Source organism: Triticum aestivum, chromosome 7D (genome assembly GCF_018294505.1).
Source record: "Triticum aestivum cultivar Chinese Spring chromosome 7D, IWGSC CS RefSeq v2.1, whole genome shotgun sequence".
Classification (NCBI taxonomy): domain Eukaryota; kingdom Viridiplantae; phylum Streptophyta; class Magnoliopsida; order Poales; family Poaceae; genus Triticum; species Triticum aestivum.
In genome coordinates, this window is record NC_057814.1 from 450,785,022 (window position 1) to 450,805,378 (window position 20,357).

The 20,357-nt window shown below is 43.1% G+C and overlaps 2 protein-coding genes across 2 annotated transcripts; both read left to right on the forward strand.

Annotated features, from left to right (window-relative positions):
* Positions 1 to 1,512: 1,512 nt before the first annotated feature.
* LOC123170350 (GDSL esterase/lipase At5g55050) lies at positions 1,513 to 4,420 on the forward strand. Its single transcript, XM_044588198.1, has 5 exons — positions 1,513 to 1,807; positions 1,890 to 2,087; positions 3,008 to 3,132; positions 3,507 to 3,975; positions 4,068 to 4,420. The coding sequence occupies exons 1-5, from the start codon at positions 1,576 to 1,578 to the stop codon at positions 4,271 to 4,273; spliced, it is 1,230 nt and encodes a 409-aa protein (XP_044444133.1). The 5' UTR covers positions 1,513 to 1,575; the 3' UTR covers positions 4,274 to 4,420.
* Positions 4,421 to 13,005: 8,585 nt separating this feature from the next.
* LOC123170115 (putative receptor protein kinase ZmPK1) lies at positions 13,006 to 15,465 on the forward strand. Its single transcript, XM_044587955.1, has one exon. It carries the CDS (start codon positions 13,006 to 13,008, stop codon positions 15,436 to 15,438), a length of 2,433 nt encoding a protein of 810 aa, XP_044443890.1. The 3' UTR covers positions 15,439 to 15,465.
* The last annotated feature ends 4,892 nt before the right edge of the window (positions 15,466 to 20,357 follow it).

Here is a 20,357-nt window from a genome sequence, read left to right on the forward strand (position 1 = left end):
AGCGGATTGTTTTAGCAATAGTACTTCTGAGGTTTGGGAGACTTTCGTCCCTGATTTTATTCTTCACAACTATGTAAATGACCTTGCTATTATCTGAGGAATAAAGTTATTACGATTAAAAAAAAACCCAGTCTAGCTAGTCTAAACCATGCTATTGCATGGATTGCTTGTTTCAGGCGGAATGAGTAGTTGACTAGCTAGTCTAGAAAACAACGTTTGAGGAGATGCTTAGGATGCAGATTGAGATTTGAGCTAATCTCATTCTCATGCTTGCCCTTTAAGATTCGTGATGCTGACTTTTGACTTCTACGTGTGACTGCCCATAAACGATCTGACGAGGTAGCGTCTGTTTATATTAGATACCACCTTTAGCGTTTATAAAGAAGTCGCACAAGCTGGGATACCAGCTTAAGAGTTTTTTTTAACATGGTCACTCTTATCTCCTCGTTTCATATGAGAGGTAAAAGTATATAATAGATTTAAACCGCTGATCTCATCACTTACAAAACAAGGCAAGCTGAGCGTCACTTTTTTTAAATAAAAAACCCCATCAAAGTAAGAAATATCATTAGATAATGGTCAAACAGCATACCCGAGCATATGAAAGACAAGTGGAAAGTGGATTCCAAGTTCAAGAGGTTCCTCCGTCTGCCTTGGCTCCAAGGCGGCTACCTTAATTAACTAAAAATGTTTATATATTATTTCTCACCGCATACACCACGCAGGGCGAAATACTATTAAGAAAATCATTAGATCTATTATTAAAATTAAACTTTACAATTTCTTATGCCATTAGCCTGACGGTTGATCTTAATAATCTTGAAATTGTTTAAAAGCTTTATGATGCTAAGCACTTCCATCTTTAGATTAACAAGCGTCCTGACAAGAATTTCATTTGCAATATAGGAGACCACAAAAGAGCAATCAAATTCTATAGTACTGGACTTGTGAAGGCTAATACTGATATAAAGACTGACGTGACACACATGAAATTCCGCTTCGTCAACATTAGTGCACTACACAACAAAATCCCATGAGGAGATGATGACTTCGCCTATGATTTCTGGCAATAACCGCCACGCTAGTTGCGTTAATGCTCTCCACAAAACTGACGTCACTGTCAGGCCATTCTCTTCATCACGCGACATCGCCCAAGGCGCCTTACAAGTTACAACGAAGGAAATACACATTGCATTAGGTACATAGCTTCGTAGGAGAAATTGGAACGCTGTACGTGGGTCGCCATATCAATATTTTCGCTTCTAAGTTACATGCATCCTTAATTCTTCCATCGCTGACCCACTTATGCACACATTGCCCAAGGGCCAAGTCTGCACGCTGGTTAACTTGATGCTCACAGTACTTTTCGGATAAGTAAGACCCCAGTTATCGTACATCGCTGACCCTGCCCGTACTCTCCGACGCGCCATTAGTCCGCCCAACATGCTGGCCTCCAGCCTATAAATGAACACCACCCAGCGCAGGTCGTAACATCAACTGGAGCCAGCAACACCGGCCCAGACCCGCACTTGCTTATAGCTCAATCGATTAGCGTCCTTCGGTAAGTTCGCAGCAATGGCGCGGTGGCCAGCTGCCGCAGCGTGTGCACTCGGGGCGGGGCTCCTGTGCATGCTGGCGGTCTCGGCGTCCGGGCAGACGCCGGTGGCCGCGGCGGACGGGGAAGGCGGCAACAGCAGGTTCACGTGCACGGACACCGAGAAGAAGCGTCCCGGGTGCACGGGCATCTGCCCCGACAGGTGCCCCCAGAGCTGCATCGCACTCTGCCCCTCCTGTCAGACATATTGCCGTATGTGTACATCCGTTAGGCCAAACTTTATCGCTGCCATCTCATGAATTTCTCAGCCTTTGAGGTGCATTATTCTGTGCAGCTGACCAGGTGCAGCCAGTGCGGCCGGCGTTGTTCGTGTTCGGAGACGGGTCTTTGGACGTCGGCAACAACAACTACATAGAACCCAACGAGGTAGGAGACCCTTGGAGAGCCAATCACTCTTACTACGGCATAGACTTCCCCAAATCCGAGCCCACCGGAAGGTTCAGCAACGGATTCAACATGGCTGACTTCATCGGTATGCTACTTTGATCCCATCATGTTATTCCTATTTTTCATGATTTACTTACTGCTCAAGACATTGACATAACCAATTATGCACATGGTGGATCTACTTGTTCTAAACATTGATATGAAGCTTTTCTCAACCATTGTTTGCCAACAGTCTTCGATTTGATATATTCTTGTTTTCTCATGTATGGACTAACTTAATTTGTTTTACTTTACCCATAGCAATTGAAAAACAATACTGAAAGATAACACCATATATGCTATCAGCTGCAAAGAAATGTAATTAAGATATGAAGTTCAATAAGCCACTTATATGGGATAAAAATTCTATTATGGTTTGATAACTACTCCCTATCTATGTCGAAATATAGTGCATATTAATTTTCTCTGAACTCTAACCTCGTAAACTTTGACTATGTTTATAGGAAATTTTATCAACGTCTACAATGCCAAATCTATACTATTACATTCATTATGAAATATACTTTCATATTGTATACATTTGGTACTGTAAAATATTCCTATTCTTTTACGAAATTTAGAATGTTGGACTTAAGAAAAAACTAATATGCACTATATTTTGGTATGGAGTGAGCACTGAATACCATCTCCATTTCAAATTACAAGGCGTATAACTTTTCTCATCATATTTCATATGATAGGATACGCATGTGAATTTATCGATGTTTCTCCTTGTTCACTCCTACTAATCACAGATTTTACTCTTGTATTTGTATGCATATAAGCCTGGCTACTTTCTCTTCTATTTGTTTTGGTTTCATTAGCATTTTAAATTGTATGACAACTCAAAATATGCATTATAGTCTGAAATCAAGAATAAGAACAATATCTTTGGAATGCATGGATATACTAGCTAAGTTATCCAGTTGTCAACCAGTGGGTATATCGTCTTTGATTAATATGCAGCAAAGGCTATGGGATTCAAGATGAGCCCTCCTGCTTATATGTCTCTTAATAGTCCTGCAAAACTTGATGCCGGTTTTGCTGGAGTCAACTATGCTTCCGCGACCGCTGGGATTTGGAGGGACAGCGTAAGTGGACACCTTCATATATATGCATGCATGTGTATTTGAATTTACATGCATATTTTTCAGGAATGCATGTACTTTTATTGTCTACTTATCTTCGTTTATTATATGCCTTACATCGACAGGTAGGGTACTCTTTCAGGAATGTGTAAGCACAACATAATTTATATGCAATATATTTGGACATACGACATACAAGGACCATTGCAACAACATCATAAGCTTTGTACACATCAATTGTCGCAATCCAGAGTGTTTGAAAGATTAAACTCCTGGCCTATTATTGCAAACAAGCTAGGCATAAGGGCCCCTAAAAAAACTAGGCATAAGGTGTTGTTGGACATCAACTACAATTAATCACAAAATGATGTTTACAGGATGACGGACTGAACATTCCATTGATGGACCAAGTAAAGTACTTCGCGGCCACGATAGAGAAGATGGAGGCCAACCGTAGCCGGCAAGAGTTGAGCAAGATGTTGTCCAACTCCCTCTTTCTCATCAGCGTCGGTGCTAATGATCTATACTATATCTACAACATCATGACCAGATCGGAGCCAGATAACAAAACTGATGTCCCACACCTCTTATCCTCCTACGGGGACAACATTACGGCCTTGTACAACTTGGGCGCGAGGAAGTTCGCGATAATCAACGTCCCGACCTTGTGCACGCCGGTGGTGAGCCATACCTGCGACGACCTCATGACCAGCCTTCCCAAGGACTTCAACGACGGCATCAAGCCACTCATGGCCGGCCTCGCCTCCAACCTTGATGGACTCCGCTACTCCATCGCTGACTTCTACGCCTTCTCAGATGTAGTCAGCGCAAATCCGTCGGCATATGGTAAAATTGATTAGGAATATCAAATAATCCTACAGGGTCACAAATTCGTCAACTATACTTATGTTGTTTATGGCCTGTTGATGGATGCACAGGATTTGTGAACACCGGGGCCTCATGCTGCGAAGGCCCATGTGCAACTAACTATAGACCACCATGTGCCAACCGCATGGAGTATTGGTATTGGGACCAGGAGAACCCGACGGAGCAGGCCGCTAAGCTGGCCACAACAACATTTCTCAATGGCACAACGCAATTCACAGCGCCAGTGAACTTCGAGACGCTGATCAACCAAAAGTGATTTATGTTTATGTTTTAAGCTTGTAGTATCCACAATAAAAGCGATCTGATCAACCAAAAGTGATTTATGTTTAAGTTTTCGACTTGTAGTATCCACAATAAAAGCGACTCATTTGTGTGAACCATATATATTTCCATTTGCCCTGAATTCTAATGTGTGGCACCGTGTTGATCATAGCTTCCATGGTTTCATGGCACATTGAGTGCAGGGTTGAGTCATGAACGGTACTGAGAGTTGGTGGTGCGCAGTAACCGGCTTTAGAGTTTAAGGTTCTGTCTTAAATGAAGTAATAAGTTTAGTGTTGAAAAATGGACATTTTTCATCCTTGGATCATTACAATCATGGTTTATAAGAAAGAAACAAAGAGATCTCTCTGGTTTATAATCTTACCATTTTACAACATATATCTAGGAGCTACGACTAACAAACTCTAAACTCTAAGCTTTATCACTTAATATCCTCCCTCAATATTGGCGAGTCCAAGTTGAGACTATTCTTGAAGGCCTTTGTAACACCCTGGCCACATTCACCGATTCCTGGTCATTACACCTGGCGGGATCTAGACTAGCCCATAGACCAATACTAGTCTATCCTGCGCTTTGTCCTCAGTCTTGCGCACTCGGGATCAACTTCCTAGTCGGGCACCCATGCTTAAATCCCTCGAAACCAAGCATGCTTAACTTTGTTGGTCCTTGCGAATGGGCTCCCGAAAAAAGAAGGAATTACTTGTCTATATGATTAGTCTATCATTCCTATTAAGCCAGGCTCTCACATACACCCCCACTCAAAGGAACCGACGTCCTCGTTGGCCCACGGGAAATGTTCCTTGTTCGCGCACTATGTACGTCAGTCCGGCACATATCCCATGTCGTGTGCCACGGCGGGCCACATGTGCCATGCGCCACATGAAGGAAATATGCCCTAGAGGCAATAATAAAGTTATTATTTATTTCCTTATATCATGATAAATGTTTATTATTCATGCTAGAATTGTATTAACCGGAAACATAATACATGTGTGAATATATAGACAAACAGAGTGTCACTAGTATGCCTCTACTTGACTAGCTCGTTAATCAAAGATGGTTATGTTTCCTAGCCATAGACATAAGTTGTCATCTGATTAATGAGATCACCTCATTAGGAGAATGACGTGATTGACTTGACCCATTCCGTTAGCTTAGCACTCGATCGTTTAGTATGTTGCTATTGCTTTCTTCATGACTTATACATGTTCCTATGACTATGAGATTATGCAACTCCCGTTTACCAGAGGAACACTTTGTGTGCTACCAAACGTCACAACGTAAATGGGTGATTATAAAGGTGCTCTACAGGTGTCTCCAAAGGTACTTGTTGGGTTGGCGTATTTCGAGATTAGGATTTGTCACTCCAATTGTCGGAGAGGTATCTCTGGGCCCACTCGGTAATGCACATCACTATAAGCCTTGCAAGCACTGTGACTAATGAGTTAGTTGCGGGATGATGTATTACGGAACGAGTAAAGAGACTTGCCGGTAACGAGATTGAACTAGGTATCGAGATACCGACGATCAAATCTCGGGCAAGTAACATACCGGTGACAAAGGGAACAACGTATGTTGTTATGCGGTCTGACCGATAAAGATCTTCGTAGAATATGTGGGAGCCAATATGGGCATCCAGGTCCCGCTATTGGTTATTGACCGGAGACGTGTCTCGGTCATGTCTACATAGTTCTCGAACCCGTAGGGTCCGCACGCTTAACGTTACGATGACAGTTTTATTGAGTTTTGATGTACCGAAGGAGTTCGGAGTCCCGGATGAGATCGGGGATATGACGAGGAGTCTCGAAATGGTCGAGACGTAAAAATCGATATATTGGACGACTATATTCGGACTTCGGAAAGGTTCCGAGTGATTCGGATATTTTTCGGAGTACCGGAGAGTTACGGGAATTCGTATTGGGCCTTAATGGGCCATACGGGAAAGGAGAGAAAGGCCTCAAAAGGTGGCCGCACCCCTCCCCATGGTCTGCTCCGAATTGGACTAGGGAAGGGGGGCGCACCCTTCCTTCTTTCTCCTTCCCCCTTCCCTTCTCCTACTCCCACAAGGAAAAGGAGGAGTCCTACTCCCGGTGGGAGTAGGACTCCCCCCTATGGCGCGCCTCTCCTCTTGGCCGGCTGCCTCCCCCTTGCTCCTTTGTATACGGGGGCAGGGGGCACCCCAGAGACACAACAATTGATCCTTGAGATCTCTTAGCCGTGTGCGGTGCCCCCCTCCACCATATTACACCTCGATAATACCGTTGCGGAGCTTAGGCGAAGCCCTGCGTCGGTGGAACACCATCATCGTCACCACGCCGTCGTGCTGACGAAACTCTCCCTCAACACTCGGCTGGATCGGAGTTCGAGGGACGTCATCGAGTTGAACGTGTGTAGAACTCGGAGGTGCCGTGCGTTCGGTACTTGATCGGTCGGATCGTGAAGACGTACTACTACATCAACCGCGTTGTGTTAACGCTTCCGCTTTCGGTCTACGAGGGTACGTGGACAACACTCTCCCCTCTCGTTGCTATGCATCACCATGATCTTGCGTGTGCGTAGGAAATTTTTTGAAATTACTACGTTCCCCAACACCACATGCCCGTGCACCTGACTCAAACACGCCTGTGTAGCCGTGAGGGTCAGCTTTGATACCAATTGTAACGCCCCGGCCACATCCGCCGGTTCCTGGATTTTATGCCTGGTGACATCTAAAGTGACCCCATAGACCAACACTAGTCTCTCCTACGCACTTTGTCCTCACTCGTGTGCACCCGAGAGCAACTTCTCGCAATCACACGTCCTTAAATCACTCCAAGCCAAGTATGCTTAACTTTTAAGTTCCTTGCAAATGGGCTTCTAGAAAAGAAGGAATTTCTTATTGATATGAGTACTCTATCATTCCTATTAAGACAGACTCTCATAGCCTTGGATTTATCGAACTTACAATGGATTTATGAAGCCATATGTCCAATAGCTTACGAGAAACTATTTATCTAAAAAATGAAAGTCAATATATATGTTTTGTTCTGGCATGGAAAAGAGGGTTGGTTGAAAGATATGTTACTCCAATATTACCACACCAAAGACAGGATGTTTCACAACTATCTTCAGGAACCTTGATGCCACCATGTCCATGTGTGAGTAGTCTTCCTTGGACTATGGGTCCATAACAATATCTAGATGTAGGGGAGCATGTTATGCAAGAAAAAATATGTGCACAGTCCAATCCAAGGAACATAATTGAGGTAAAAGTAACGACCATCTCACCACCAATCCATGTAGTAGAAGTAGAGGAAGAACAATTGGTGAAGCATGATGATTCCTGCGGCTAAGTTATGCCTCCCAGCCACGAGAATTTCTCCTGGGTGATCCACCGATCTAGTATCGAAGATGACGACACCTCTAGGTCCATGCATACAACAACATTCTGTGGACTAGTACGAAGAACTACCCCTAGCAGCGTCTGATCGTGATTCAATCTAGACCGAAAGTACCGGGCATGGGTAGCGAGGGAGAGGGCAGCCAAGGGCTAATTGGTGTAACTTTGGTCCACCCCTCACACCTATATATAGGTGCAAGGGTGCACGGGTTGGCCAACCTAGGGGGCAGATTCCTCCCAGGTGTGCCTCCCCGACGGTCCTCATCCAGGAAGACTCCTCCTCGGGTTGCCTTGTCCAGCATGGACTCTATGGTCCAGGGTTAAGCCCGATATAACTATACAACTCTTTTTACATTATTGGAGGATCTTTGAGGGTTTAAAACTACCACCATCTTACATTAGGGAGATTTTGCACAAGGGCCACATCTAGATTGTTTTCTCTCTCACTTCTCTCTGGAGAAGTTCTTGGATCCAGATCAAATTCCCTCTCTCTTAGTGGCGTTACTAAATGAGTCTAACATCTTGAACAAAGCAGACGACTGATCTAAGCAAACTCTCGGCAGACTGAGCACACATTGAGATGACCACTTCAACTATGAAAGATTGAGAAGCGATGTGCAATCTTCCTATTTTTCCTCGCCGCGACGGTGCGGATCTCCTGGTGTTTAGAATTGAAGGTAGCCAAAGCGGTAGTGGTGGCTCTCAAGAGCGGATTAGGTGGTGACAGGAAGGACTGGGTTCATGAGTGGCATTCTATTATTGAGTACTAGGACTTAAAAGCACATGTTGTCTACCTTGATGAAAGAATGGTACACATATTTGACAACTTTGAACGAACATATGATTTTGATCAAATATGCTCTACACATATATTTAGTGTCCAAGCAATATGAGTAACAATAATTGGTCTAATATTAGGGACAAAAATGTTTTTGGATTTAAGGAGAAAGACGGAGAGAGGGGAGATCAATGGAGGAGGTGTGGAAAAACAAATGTTTAAATCTTTTTCCACAAAGTTCTTTCTAAAACAATATAAAAATTGCATGGAGCACCGATCCCCCCCCCCCCCTCCCCAAAGCACCACAAGTTTTATTTCTTCATGTAGTTAGGACACATGGACAAGTTTAATTTTCTAATTATTTGTTGTGTATTTACTGTTCACACAAGGACATGTGAATTGAGCCTCGTTTTGAATATCCAGCCAAGTAGATTTTATTTCTCCTTTTCTCTAGGATATACTATTCTTACATGGCTCAAAGGGGAGTTCTGGAAGTTGGTAGAGGAAGGACACATCCCATGACGCAACTTGACCTCTACTATTGCAAGTAAGCAAACAAATTGCAAAGAAATAATTTTAGCGTGAATGTGCAGATTCGGCGAACGTAGGGTGTGTAAGGGTATGTCCAACGGGGGCGCTAAGAGAGAGGCGCTAGGATTTGTTTCCTTGTCGAAGGGTAGTTAGGCCCTCTAATCCTGGCGTCACCTATGGCATCGATGCCAGAAAAGGAACGAGGCGCTTGTGATTTTTTCTACCGCAGGAGACGAAGCCCTGAGTGTAGTCGCTGGTCCTTTAGCACCTGTGATTAGAGTCTAGCGTTGAAAAGGAGGGGGCGCTTATATGCTTTTAATTTTTATCGTATTTATTTTATTTCCATAAGCGCCTCTACAGGCGTCTTGCGTTGAAGATGCCCTAACCAGACTGGACCACAAAAACGGCTTTTTGCAACCGTCGTGCCAGGAGAATCATTTGGAAGCGCTTGATGGGGTACCCCTTGTTGGCCCAGTTCACCAGAAGGCACCTGGGTCACTACGGAGCAACATCCCTGCTAAGTTGGGCTAGTTAAAAACGATGGCAAATGCATCTGGTATGTTCATGAGCATCATCGGATGGCTAAGGAGTATAAATCGATGTGTTGCCTCCTGACTAGCTTGTTTTATTGTTTCTTTTTTTTCGAAAAACTTCCGATCTATTCATCTTCAATCATGGTAGTACAACGAACACCAGAAATAATAAAAATTACATCCAGGTCCGTAGACCACCTAGCGATGACTACAAGCACTCAAGTGAGCCGAAGGCGCGCCGCTGTCATCGACCCTCCCTCGCCAGAGTCGGGCACAACTTGTTGTAGTAGACAGTCGGGAAGTCGTCGTGCTAAGGCCCCATAGGACCAGCGCACCAGAACAGCAACCGTCGCCGATGAAGGATAACATAGATCGAAAGGATCCAATCCGAAGACACACGAACATAGACAAAAGACAACCAAATTCGAGCAAATCCACCGAGGATAGATCCGCCGGAGACACACCTCCACACGCCCACCAACGATGCTAGACGCACCACTGGAATGGGAGCTAGGCGGGGAGATCCCGACTTAATATGATAGACTACTTATATCAACAAGGTGCACCTTCTTTTTTGGAAGCCCATCCAAAAGGACCCTAAAAATTAAGCGTGTTTCGCTTGCAGCAATCTGATGATGGGTGATCGACTCAGAATTTATTTCCAGGTGGGTACGAGTGAGGACAAAGTGCGCAAGAAAGACTGGTGTTGGTCTGTGGAGCCAGTCTGGATTTTAGGCGCAACGTCAGGAACGGGTGGGTTCGGCCAAACATTTTTTTACACATTGAACATATTTTTAATACATGATTAGCATTTTTGTCAAATATATGGTTTTGATGTCTACTTTTTTATATACGATGTACATTTTTCATATACCTATGTTTTTTACGCTTGTTTAACATTTTCTAAATACATGACTAACATTTTGTCATGTATATAGGTTTTTATGCCTATTTTTCATACAAACTGTACAGTTTTTACATGCATATGAAACATTATTTTTATACACAGTTAACATTTTTCAGATACACGATTAACATTTTTTTCATATATATGTTTTTTGGTGTGTACTTTTTTCATACACGCACATTTTTGTATACATCAAGAACATTTTATTACACACTTTTAACATTTTTTCATATATTTATTTTTTATGTCTACTTTTCCATACACGTTGTACATTATTTGCATACATCAAACACATTTTTTGTACACGTTTAACACTTTTATGCTTGATTAACATTTTGTGACACTAAGTGTACATTTTGTTTATTTAGCCATGCAATGTCCATTTTTCAAATACATATTTAAAACACATTACCAACACTTTTCCCAAAGGCTTAAGAACTTTTTTAATGTACATTCCTTGTCTTTTTAAAGGCTTTTCTGAACATTTTTTAACACATTTTCAACACTTTTCCCAAAGGCAAATACATTTAGCAACGGTACCTTTTTCCCATCTTTTTTGTAATTTCTTGTATCTTGCGCATAAGTTTCTTAACTACTAAATCAACATCTTTCCTTTGAGCAATCAACATTTTTTACCACTAGGTGTACATTTTCTTATTTGGATATATCATGACCTTTTTTCAAATACATATCTAAACACATTACCAAAACTTTTTCAAAAGGCTTAAAAAGATTTATTTTAATGACTATTTTTCACCTAAATTAATTGTTGTACATCCTTTAAGTATTGCACATACATTTCTTAACTACCAAATCAACATTTTTATTTTGAACAATCAACAATTTCCTGGAAAACAAGCATTGAAAAAAAGAAAGAAGAAAAGTAATCAGAAGCAAAGAAGAAGCACGTAGGATATTGCAAGAAGAAAAGAAGTCAAAGTAGCGAAATTGTTGTTCTGATCCCGAGCTCATGTGTCAGAGGTGAACGGTAAAAAAAAAGGAAAAAAATTCAAAAAATTCTGAATTTTCTTTTTACCGAACATTGACGATTGTTTTCATTGCTTGAAAAGTTTCATCATGAAATGTCATTTGTGAAAGACGTGGCAAAAGAAAATGATGCTCCAAAATGCATACTTTTTTTTGCCACGTTTTACAGAACAGCCGCGTCTGCCAAAGTAAAATCAAAGAAGTGGAGCAACCAGAAAAGAAGCAAAGAAGAAGAAACAACAATTCAAACCTTAAAAATCATGCACGCTTCAGGAAGCCTAGTGGACCGGCCCATTTTTTAGCCGCTTCAGGTGGCCCTTTCTCGCGTCAAGCAACACATAGTCGCGCCTGTATCTGAATTGCCTATTCAGATTTACTTTGTCACAAAGTTTCAAACATTCGGTTCTTTTTCCAGTCATGGTGTCATTCAGTATCGCTGATTATTATTTTTTGGAAGGCTGGTGGAATATATAGTCTGAAAAAAAAGCAACGATCTTACAAACGATGACACTTTCTTTTTTTGCAGGGAACTGCTATGTGTTAAAATCTCGTACCCTTGGGTGCCACTTGTTTTATTTTGTTGAGATGGCGGTGTCACTTGTTAGGCAGTCAAGTAAAGTGACAGGCAATGCAGAAAGTCCCACATTGAAATTTGACGCGGCGAGACCCGTCCTTTGTCATCTACGTACCGGAGGAACAGCATCGTGACTGAAAAGCTTGTCATGTACTCCCTCCTTCCCATAATATAAGAGCATTTTTGACACTAGTGTAGTGTCAAAAACGCTCTTATATTATGGGACAAAGGTAGTAATTCCGAACGAAGGGAGTACGTACCTGACCACTTCCGTTCTCCAGCGTGACGACGCTAACAATGGCCTGGGTAGACCCCCGGTTTTGATTTTTGAAGAAAAAGAAACAATGGGTAGACCACTACGTGTGCACACTGACTAAATCATGCGTTGCAGCGCATGTGGCCATAAACCGTTTTTTTCCTGTATGAATCAACATTCAACGCTTACATTTTCTTGTAAATTTTTTATTGGTCCCATGTCATTTTCTTTGAAAAAGGGTGAGGACGATCTGTCTTTCTATTGAGTAGATAAGTAGATCATGCGGACGGGGTACGGTAAACATATTTCAGGACTATACACCAGCCAGCTGAAAGCCTGAAACAAGGGAAAACTCTAAGATGCTGGAACCTGCAACACAGAGACCACACAGGATAGTTCAACTGTTGCTGACTGAATACAACAAGTTGCCACCAAAGGAAACGACGACAGTCCACCGAGAGAAGGCTATGTGCAACAAAACAATGGAGTCCATGCTGCAAAGCCGGCCATTTTTGTCCCGAGAAGGAAATTTGGACCCGGCAGCCCTTGTATACTAATGAAATACAGCACAGCTTGAGGATAAAGAATTCACAACTAACTATTCATGGAACTGACCAGAACCTGACACTTCCGTATTCATTAAACTATAGCAGTAAATCGCTTCCTCTGGAGGGTGCACTGCTGGTGGATTCCTATAACAGCATTCACCTGTGATCATTCAAAGGAAAGATCAACCTGAGTGCCTCGAGCCTGCAACCAATATGGAGGCCCGCTCCACCTCCCTGCTTCTACTGACTTTGATGATCCATCTGCTTTCGCGCGTCCCGGCCCGCGAATTCCTCTCGCCGGGCTCCTCACTCTCCGTCGAGGATGGCTCCGGCATGCTCCGTTCACCAAACGGCGCTTTCACCTGCGGCTTCCACAACATCTCCCCAAACGCCTCCGTCTTCTCCGTCTGGTTCGCCGACACGGCCGAGAAGACCGTCGTCTGGAGCGCAAACCATCTCCGCCCCGTCTACTCCTGGGGATCCCGGGCCGTGCTGCACACCGACGGCAGATTGGTTGTGGAAGACTACAATGGCCAGCCCGCGTGGGAAAACAATGTCAGCTCTTCATCAGAGGCCGAGCAAGCCCGGCTGTTGGACACGGGCAACCTCGTCGTCAGCGGCCAAGGTGATATCATTCTGTGGCAAAGCTTTGATTCTCCTACTGACACGCTGCTGCCCAATCAGAGCATCAGTGCTGCTACAAAGCTGGTGTCCACTCATAGGTTACTTGTTCCGGGGCACTACAGCTTCCATTTCGACGATGCGCATTTGCTCTCACTGTTTGACGATGAGAAGAACATCTCTTTTATCTATTGGCCAAAGCCTGATCTTGCTACCTGGGCAAGGCAACGAAACCCATTTAGTACCACCACCGTTGGGGTCCTTGATAGCTGGGGGTATTTCCTTGGGAGTGATGATTTGACTTTCAAGTCTACTGACTGGGGTCCCGGGATTATGAGGAGGCTAACGTTGGATTATGATGGCAACCTCCGATTATACAGTCTAGAAAACCGGAAATGGTCGGTCACATGGATAGCATTTCAGACCTGCTTCGTGCATGGTCTGTGTGGTATGAATGGAATATGTGTGTATACACCTAGGCCTGCTTGTGCATGTGCCCCTGGACACGAGGTCATCGACCCAAGTGACCGGAGCAAAGGTTGCCGGCCGAAGTTCAACCTCAGTTGTAATGGGCAGGAGATGAAATTTGTGAAGCTACCCTCCACTGACTTCATAGCTTATGATCAAAGTAAGCGCAGCTTAGTTTCCTTTGATACTTGCAAGCAGATATGCATGAATGACTGCAGTTGCAAAGGTTTCTCATACTGGCAAGGAAGTGGATCCTGCTATCCAAAGTCATCCCTTGTTGGTGGTGTAACCAGCCCAGGTTTACCTGGTTCTATCTATCTCAAGCTTCCAAAGACAGTACAGGTCTCAGGGTCCTCAATTCCTCAATCGCAGCCTTTTGGTCCCACATATGCTCCTAACTGTAGTGCAAAGAACAAATATTTCACTGCAGATTTTCCAGATATACCCAAGAGCAATCAGAGTGGATCAAAGTATTTGTACTTCTATGGGTTCTTATCAGCGATATTTTGTGTGGAGGTAATGTTCGTGGCATTAGGATGCTGGTTTATGCTGAGATTGGAGGGCAAGCAGTTAACAGGAGTATGGCCAGCTGAGGTTGGCTATGAGATGTTAGCCAACCACTTCCGGAGATACACATACAAGGAGTTGCAGAGAGCAACTCGGAAGTTCAAGTATCAGATTGGGAGGGGCGCATCTGGTCTTGTGTACAAGGGGGTCTTGAAAGACAAGAGGGCGGTAGCAGTGAAAAGGTTGGCAGACATAAACCAAGGCGAAGAAGAATTCCAACATGAACTGAGTGTGATTGGAAGGATTTACCATATGAATCTGGTGAGGGTTTGGGGATTCTGTTCTGATGGTCCACACAGGATATTGGTTTTAGAGTACGTTGAGAATGGTTCATTGGATAAAACCCTGTTTAGTAGAAAGGGCTCACAGGTATTACTTCAATGGAATGAAAGATTTAAGATTGCTCTAGGGGTGGCAAAAGGATTGGCTTATCTTCATCATGAGTGCTTGGAGTGGGTTATCCACTGCGACCTGAAGCCTGAGAACATACTGTTGGATGAGAACTTGGAGCCAAAGATCACCGACTTTGGCCTTGCAAAACTTCTGAATAGGGGTGGATCCAACAAAAATGTATCTCGGATCCATGGAACTAGAGGTTATATAGCTCCTGAGTGGGTTTCTAGCCTCCCAATAACAGCAAAGGTTGATGTCTACAGCTTTGGAGTGGTTCTCCTAGAACTACTGAAGGGGGCTCGTGTTTCAGACTGGGCGTCAAATGCTGACGAAGTGGAAATGGTCCTTCGAAGGGTCGTTAGGATGCTTGCAGAAAATCTGATGCTGGAGGGTAGCAAACAGTTATGGATTGCTGACTTCATTGACTCCAGGTTGAACCGCCAGTTCAATAACCTGCAAGCAAGAACAATGATCAAGTTGGCTGTTTCATGTGTAGAAGAAGATAGTAGAAAAAGACCCACAATGGAAAATGCTGTGCAGATGCTTCTTTCAGTTGATGAAGCCAGTGCCATAATGCAGCAGTATTCTACCAACTGAACAAAGAGTTTGGTGTTTGATATAGCATACAGCTTCGATGATTATCATTGGATCCAAAACAAGATATCTATGAAGTGTGTCCATGTAAATCAGGAACTGCATGAGCCACTTGTATGCCAATTTTCAGTTTCGACCACACTGTACAAGATTATGTAGTCTCATAATACTAATATTTGTGGAATCGTTATGCTAGCTTGTGTTGTAACAGATAAGATTTCGTGTGACCATGTGGTTTACCGTGAATGCACAATATTTTCACGTTTGTGGCATATTCTTTTTGAGAATACATGTTCATGGGTGTTGCGATTTTGGTTGAAACAACTGTACAAATATTCAGATCTAGTGAATCTTAGGACCACCTGTTTGCAAGCAAATTCCGTTAACACCTGTTTTGGTTATATCCAGGAGGCAAGGTCAATTCTTCAAGACGAATTATGTCACCTGTCTAACTAACAATACATAGTTCAGTCCTTTCGCCGGAAAAGGAAGTTCAGAGTCAGAATAATATTTAGCTCAATTTATCCTAAGGATTTCTTAAGCACAAATCAGATTCGTCATTCTTTCACCTTGACTTTTCCATTGTTGATAGAGTAATATGCGTATACATAAACATTTGGGGAAAGTAAAGAACCTTGCTGAGCCCTCAGTTGTGTCTGTTGAATCAAAGAACTGTGCCAAAATAGCAATTATAAACTTGCCTATTTATCTCCCAAGTTGGTTCCAATTCATGCTCTAGCAATTAGCTTGTACTTTTGGCGATTTTGAGAAACGGACAAAAAAATAACACAGGGACCAATAATTATATTATTTCTTGCTATATACTCCTTCCGTCCCATAATATAAGAACGTTTTTTACACTACACTAGTGTATAAAACGTTCTTATATTATGGGACGGAGGGAGTACTTATCAAGTGAGATTTTATCTACAAGTTAGACAAATGATCATATCATGTTTCGGAAGCATGAGGACTGCGTCTCTTTAAATTTGCAATTTTTGCTAACTATTTTTTGACCCAAACCAGCAGGAGCTCTGCTTTTGCATTATAGAAGAGGGAAACGAGGCGCAGGTTGAGCTTGCTTGCCTTCAAAAACTCTACAATTTCTTTCCTCCCACAAGTGTCAAGTTGTGTAAGCAGCATACGAAACTTCACTCCTGGTCTCCTTGCAAACCCCTCTGTATAACTGGCGCCACAACATTTGACTGTTTGAGATCCCAGAGCAACGTCAGCCATCCTCTGATGAAAATGCAGCAGAAGGTGCACAGTCCGTTTCAGGCTCCGGGTCACACAAAAAGCACGCATTGTTGTGCGGTCAGTTGCGCGCCCCCAACCTGTCCGCCATCCAATTTCTATTGTGAAGAAGCAACCAAACATAGAACTTTACTTTTCCCTCTGCCTTGATCTTCCAAAGCTGCTCCAGATGCGGCTGCTGGATTCTGCCAATCAATTGAACGTTCTTTTTTTTTTGGAAATTTCAAAAGACTGACGCTAGCCGTGAGATTCACTTTATGAGATCATCCTGATCCGAGAGCGCTGAACCAACTGATTTTTTTTCCAAAGCTTGATGTACTGGTAGAATTTTTCATAGTTTTCAGACAACATTTAAATTTTATGTAAATGCAAAACACTATTTACATAAAGTTAAGTTTATGTATTTTCCTAAAATATGTGTCTTAAGCTTAGCACAACTTTGTACTAACACTTATTTTGGGACGGAGGGAGTAGCAAATAATGAAACCTACAAAGTTCAAACCATTTTCCATACATTACCTGTCGTGGAATTGTCACGGCAGATGTCCTTAGTGTCAGGACTAGTCGCGAGGCCAGCGCATCTATGTGGTAGCTTGAGAGGGGTTGGGCGGAATCGAGAGACGCAACACAAGACAAGGATTTAGACAGCTTCGGGCCCCGGGAAACATCATCCGGTAATAACTCTACATGCTGTTTGAGGCTAGATCTCATTAGGCTCATGAGAGAGTCGCCGGTAAGCCGGTTCTTTGTGTTTAGCCCTAGAGATTGTTTCTTGTTGCTTGTCCCTTCTTTGGGGAGCCCTACCCCTCCTTATATAACTTGAAGGGGCGGCTTACATGTAGAGTCCTAGTAGGATTAGAACTAACTTATTCTCTATTACAAGTCGGATACAAGTACGGGTCTTACTTCCCTGTAAAGGAAACATTCCTCATGCCTTCCGTCTTAAGCCGGCCCACAATAACATGAGCCGGCCTTCTGGGCCTTGGGCCTAGTCTTCTGTCTGACCCGCCGTCGGGGCCATCATTAAGTCGCCAGGCTCATGAGTTGCCAATCTTCCGGCGGGTTACGATGAAGCGTCAAGTCCGGCCGGGTCATACTCCTGGCCGGGTCATACCGCGGGGTATATCCCCGACATTAGCCCCCAGTTTAATTTGGATTTATCCATGTTAAACTGATCCTGTAAAATAAACACAAGAACAAACTTGATAGGTTGTGCTCCGGGTTAAATATTTTCCTGAACCGGCACCTGATCATCTTTAAGTCCTTGTCATTTCCTCCTGGATGCATACTCAAGATTTTATAGCAAATCTCTTTTAACAGATATGTCCAAACCTTGCCAATGCAAAAAATCCAGGCACTTCTTCTAAAAAATCCGAGTCAATAGGCCAGCTTCATAACCAATTTGCTGACATTGGCTCTTGTAGAGAAATATTATAAGAAATAATCCATTTGAGTCGGCCTTCAATGCTCTGACTTGACAAAAATATTGGTCTTGAAATATTCAACTGATATCCAGCCGGCTTGAAGATGTAAAACTTGTCGGTTTATGATTATCACCATTGTCGGGTTATAAAAGCTGATAATTCCGGGTCATGATTGTTGCCAACGCCGGTTCATGATTATTGATGACGCCGGGTTGTAGACACAGGGTCATAATGATTGGTGACGCCGGGTCAATCTGGTTTGCTCAAAACAGAGAATTTGAAAATATTTCTTCGATAATAATATAATACCTGCAGCCCCCAAGTTTTGAGTAGAACAAAGCGATGGCTTAAGACTTGCTTCAATATAAATGTTGCCAGTTTGAAGCAATCCATATTGTTCATCTCAGTCACTAGTAAAAACTGAATACTTCATATTATGTAGCCCCCAAGTGCCGGGTTGTCATGCTTGCAGCAACCTGGGACTTGTAATTGCCTTATCCTCATATAAACTTCAACCGGCGTAGCCCCCAAGGGTCGGCTCATTATATAATAATGAGCAAGGACTTTGTAAATATAATCATGTAAACTTGCCCAGCAATGTGTAGCCCCCAAGGGCCGGGTCAGTAAGATATTACCGAGCTGGGACTTTGTATATGATTCATTGATAATAACAGCATATGATGTAATCTCCACCATGGGGCTTGAACCCACGTCCACAAGGTTAAGAGCTTTGTACTCTACCAACTGAATAGTGGATCTTTCAATATAATAGATTAAGGCTTGTGTACCTTGAATTTTTGACAGGAGTAATTGGTAACCCCCAAGGGCAGGCTCATTACAATGTGATGAGTCGGGTCTTCAATAAGTTGAGCAAAAAATGTCTTTACATTAGCCCCCAAGTGCCATGGTGCATGCTGGCAGTGACATGGGACTTGCATATTTGATGTAATATCAATTTGAATAATGTAGCCCCCAAGTGCCGAGTCGTAAGCCTGCAGCGACTCGGGACTATTCATTCCATTATAGAATAAGTCATATCCATTGGTAAAATAATAGCCATTGCGCCAAAGCGACTTTGAATACCTCATCTGTTGATAAGTAAACCCGGAGTTTAAATACCCGGCGGCTTTTGGCCGATGGCAATTTAATACGCCTCCATTGTAAGCCGGAATTTTTATAACCCGGCGGCTTATAGCCTTTGAGAAAATCAAGAATTGATAACCCTTTTGAGACATCAATTTCAATCTTTAATGATGGGCTTGAACTTAATCATTTATGTAAGTCATAGCTCTGTAAATCCTGCACAGAGTTTAAACAACATATGCCCTGGCGACTTAACGTCAGAAGCCAGGGCGGGTAACCACCCAAATGTAATCTTATCCTGCACACAAGTAGATCACAAGATCCCTTGGCGGTTTACCGCAGGGCGGGTCACAATATCTCACATATAACCACTGTGATATTGAATTTGTACTGCCGGTTTACATGACATGTGCAGTAAGGGTGATAACCCAATCTTTAGAAGCCAACGCTTCCAAATAGATGATGATTGTCATAAGCTGGCGATTTATCATTGAAAATCAAGCCGGGTTAAATAGAAACCACTCATATACACTTTAGATATGATCAAAAGAACTTCAAATAAAATCCAAAAAATTGTTTGCAAAAAGAGACTTCAAAAATTTTGAGGCTTCTGATTCGAATACGATCAGAAAACCGTCCCAAAGGGGTTAAGCTAAGATACGAATACGATCATATAGCCCCCAGTGGCTTTGGCGTTGCCGATCAAGAGGGTACTGACAGCTATGTCCTCTTTGGTTCGAATACGACCTATGTTTGAACAGGAAGCCCCCAAATGACCTTGAGAGTTGTTTAACGACGCTGATTCGAATACGATCCATGTCGGTTCCCAAAAGGGGTTGAGCTATGATTCGAATACGATCAAGAAGACCCCTAGTGAGCTCGGCAGTGTGCCGATCAAGAGGGTACCGACAGCTATGTTCTCTTTGGTTCGAATACGACCTATGTTTGAACAGGAAGCCCCCAAGTGACCATATAAGTTTTGGCATTGCGCCGATCGAGAGGGTACCGACAGCTATGCTCGATGAGCAGGAAGCCCCCAAGTGACCATAATAAGATAAGCCGTAAGGCAGGATACCCATGTTTGAACCGCGCATCATGGCAGCAAGCTCTTTTTGGCACCCTTTAATCTTTCTGAGAACTCGAACTTACGAGAGATTAATT

Excerpts from the sequence above, each read along its gene's own strand:
- LOC123170350 (XM_044588198.1), top strand. The coding sequence starts at position 1,576 with ATGGCGCGGTGGCCAGCTGCCGCAGCGTGTGCACTCGGGGCGGGGCTC. Across the intron at positions 1,808-1,889 it reads CTCCTGTCAGACATATTGCC|CTGACCAGGTGCAGCCAGTG; the intron begins GTATGTGTACAT and ends TATTCTGTGCAG. Across the intron at positions 2,088-3,007 it reads CAACATGGCTGACTTCATCG|CAAAGGCTATGGGATTCAAG; the intron begins GTATGCTACTTT and ends ATTAATATGCAG.
- LOC123170115 (XM_044587955.1), top strand. The coding sequence starts at position 13,006 with ATGGAGGCCCGCTCCACCTCCCTGCTTCTACTGACTTTGATGATCCAT.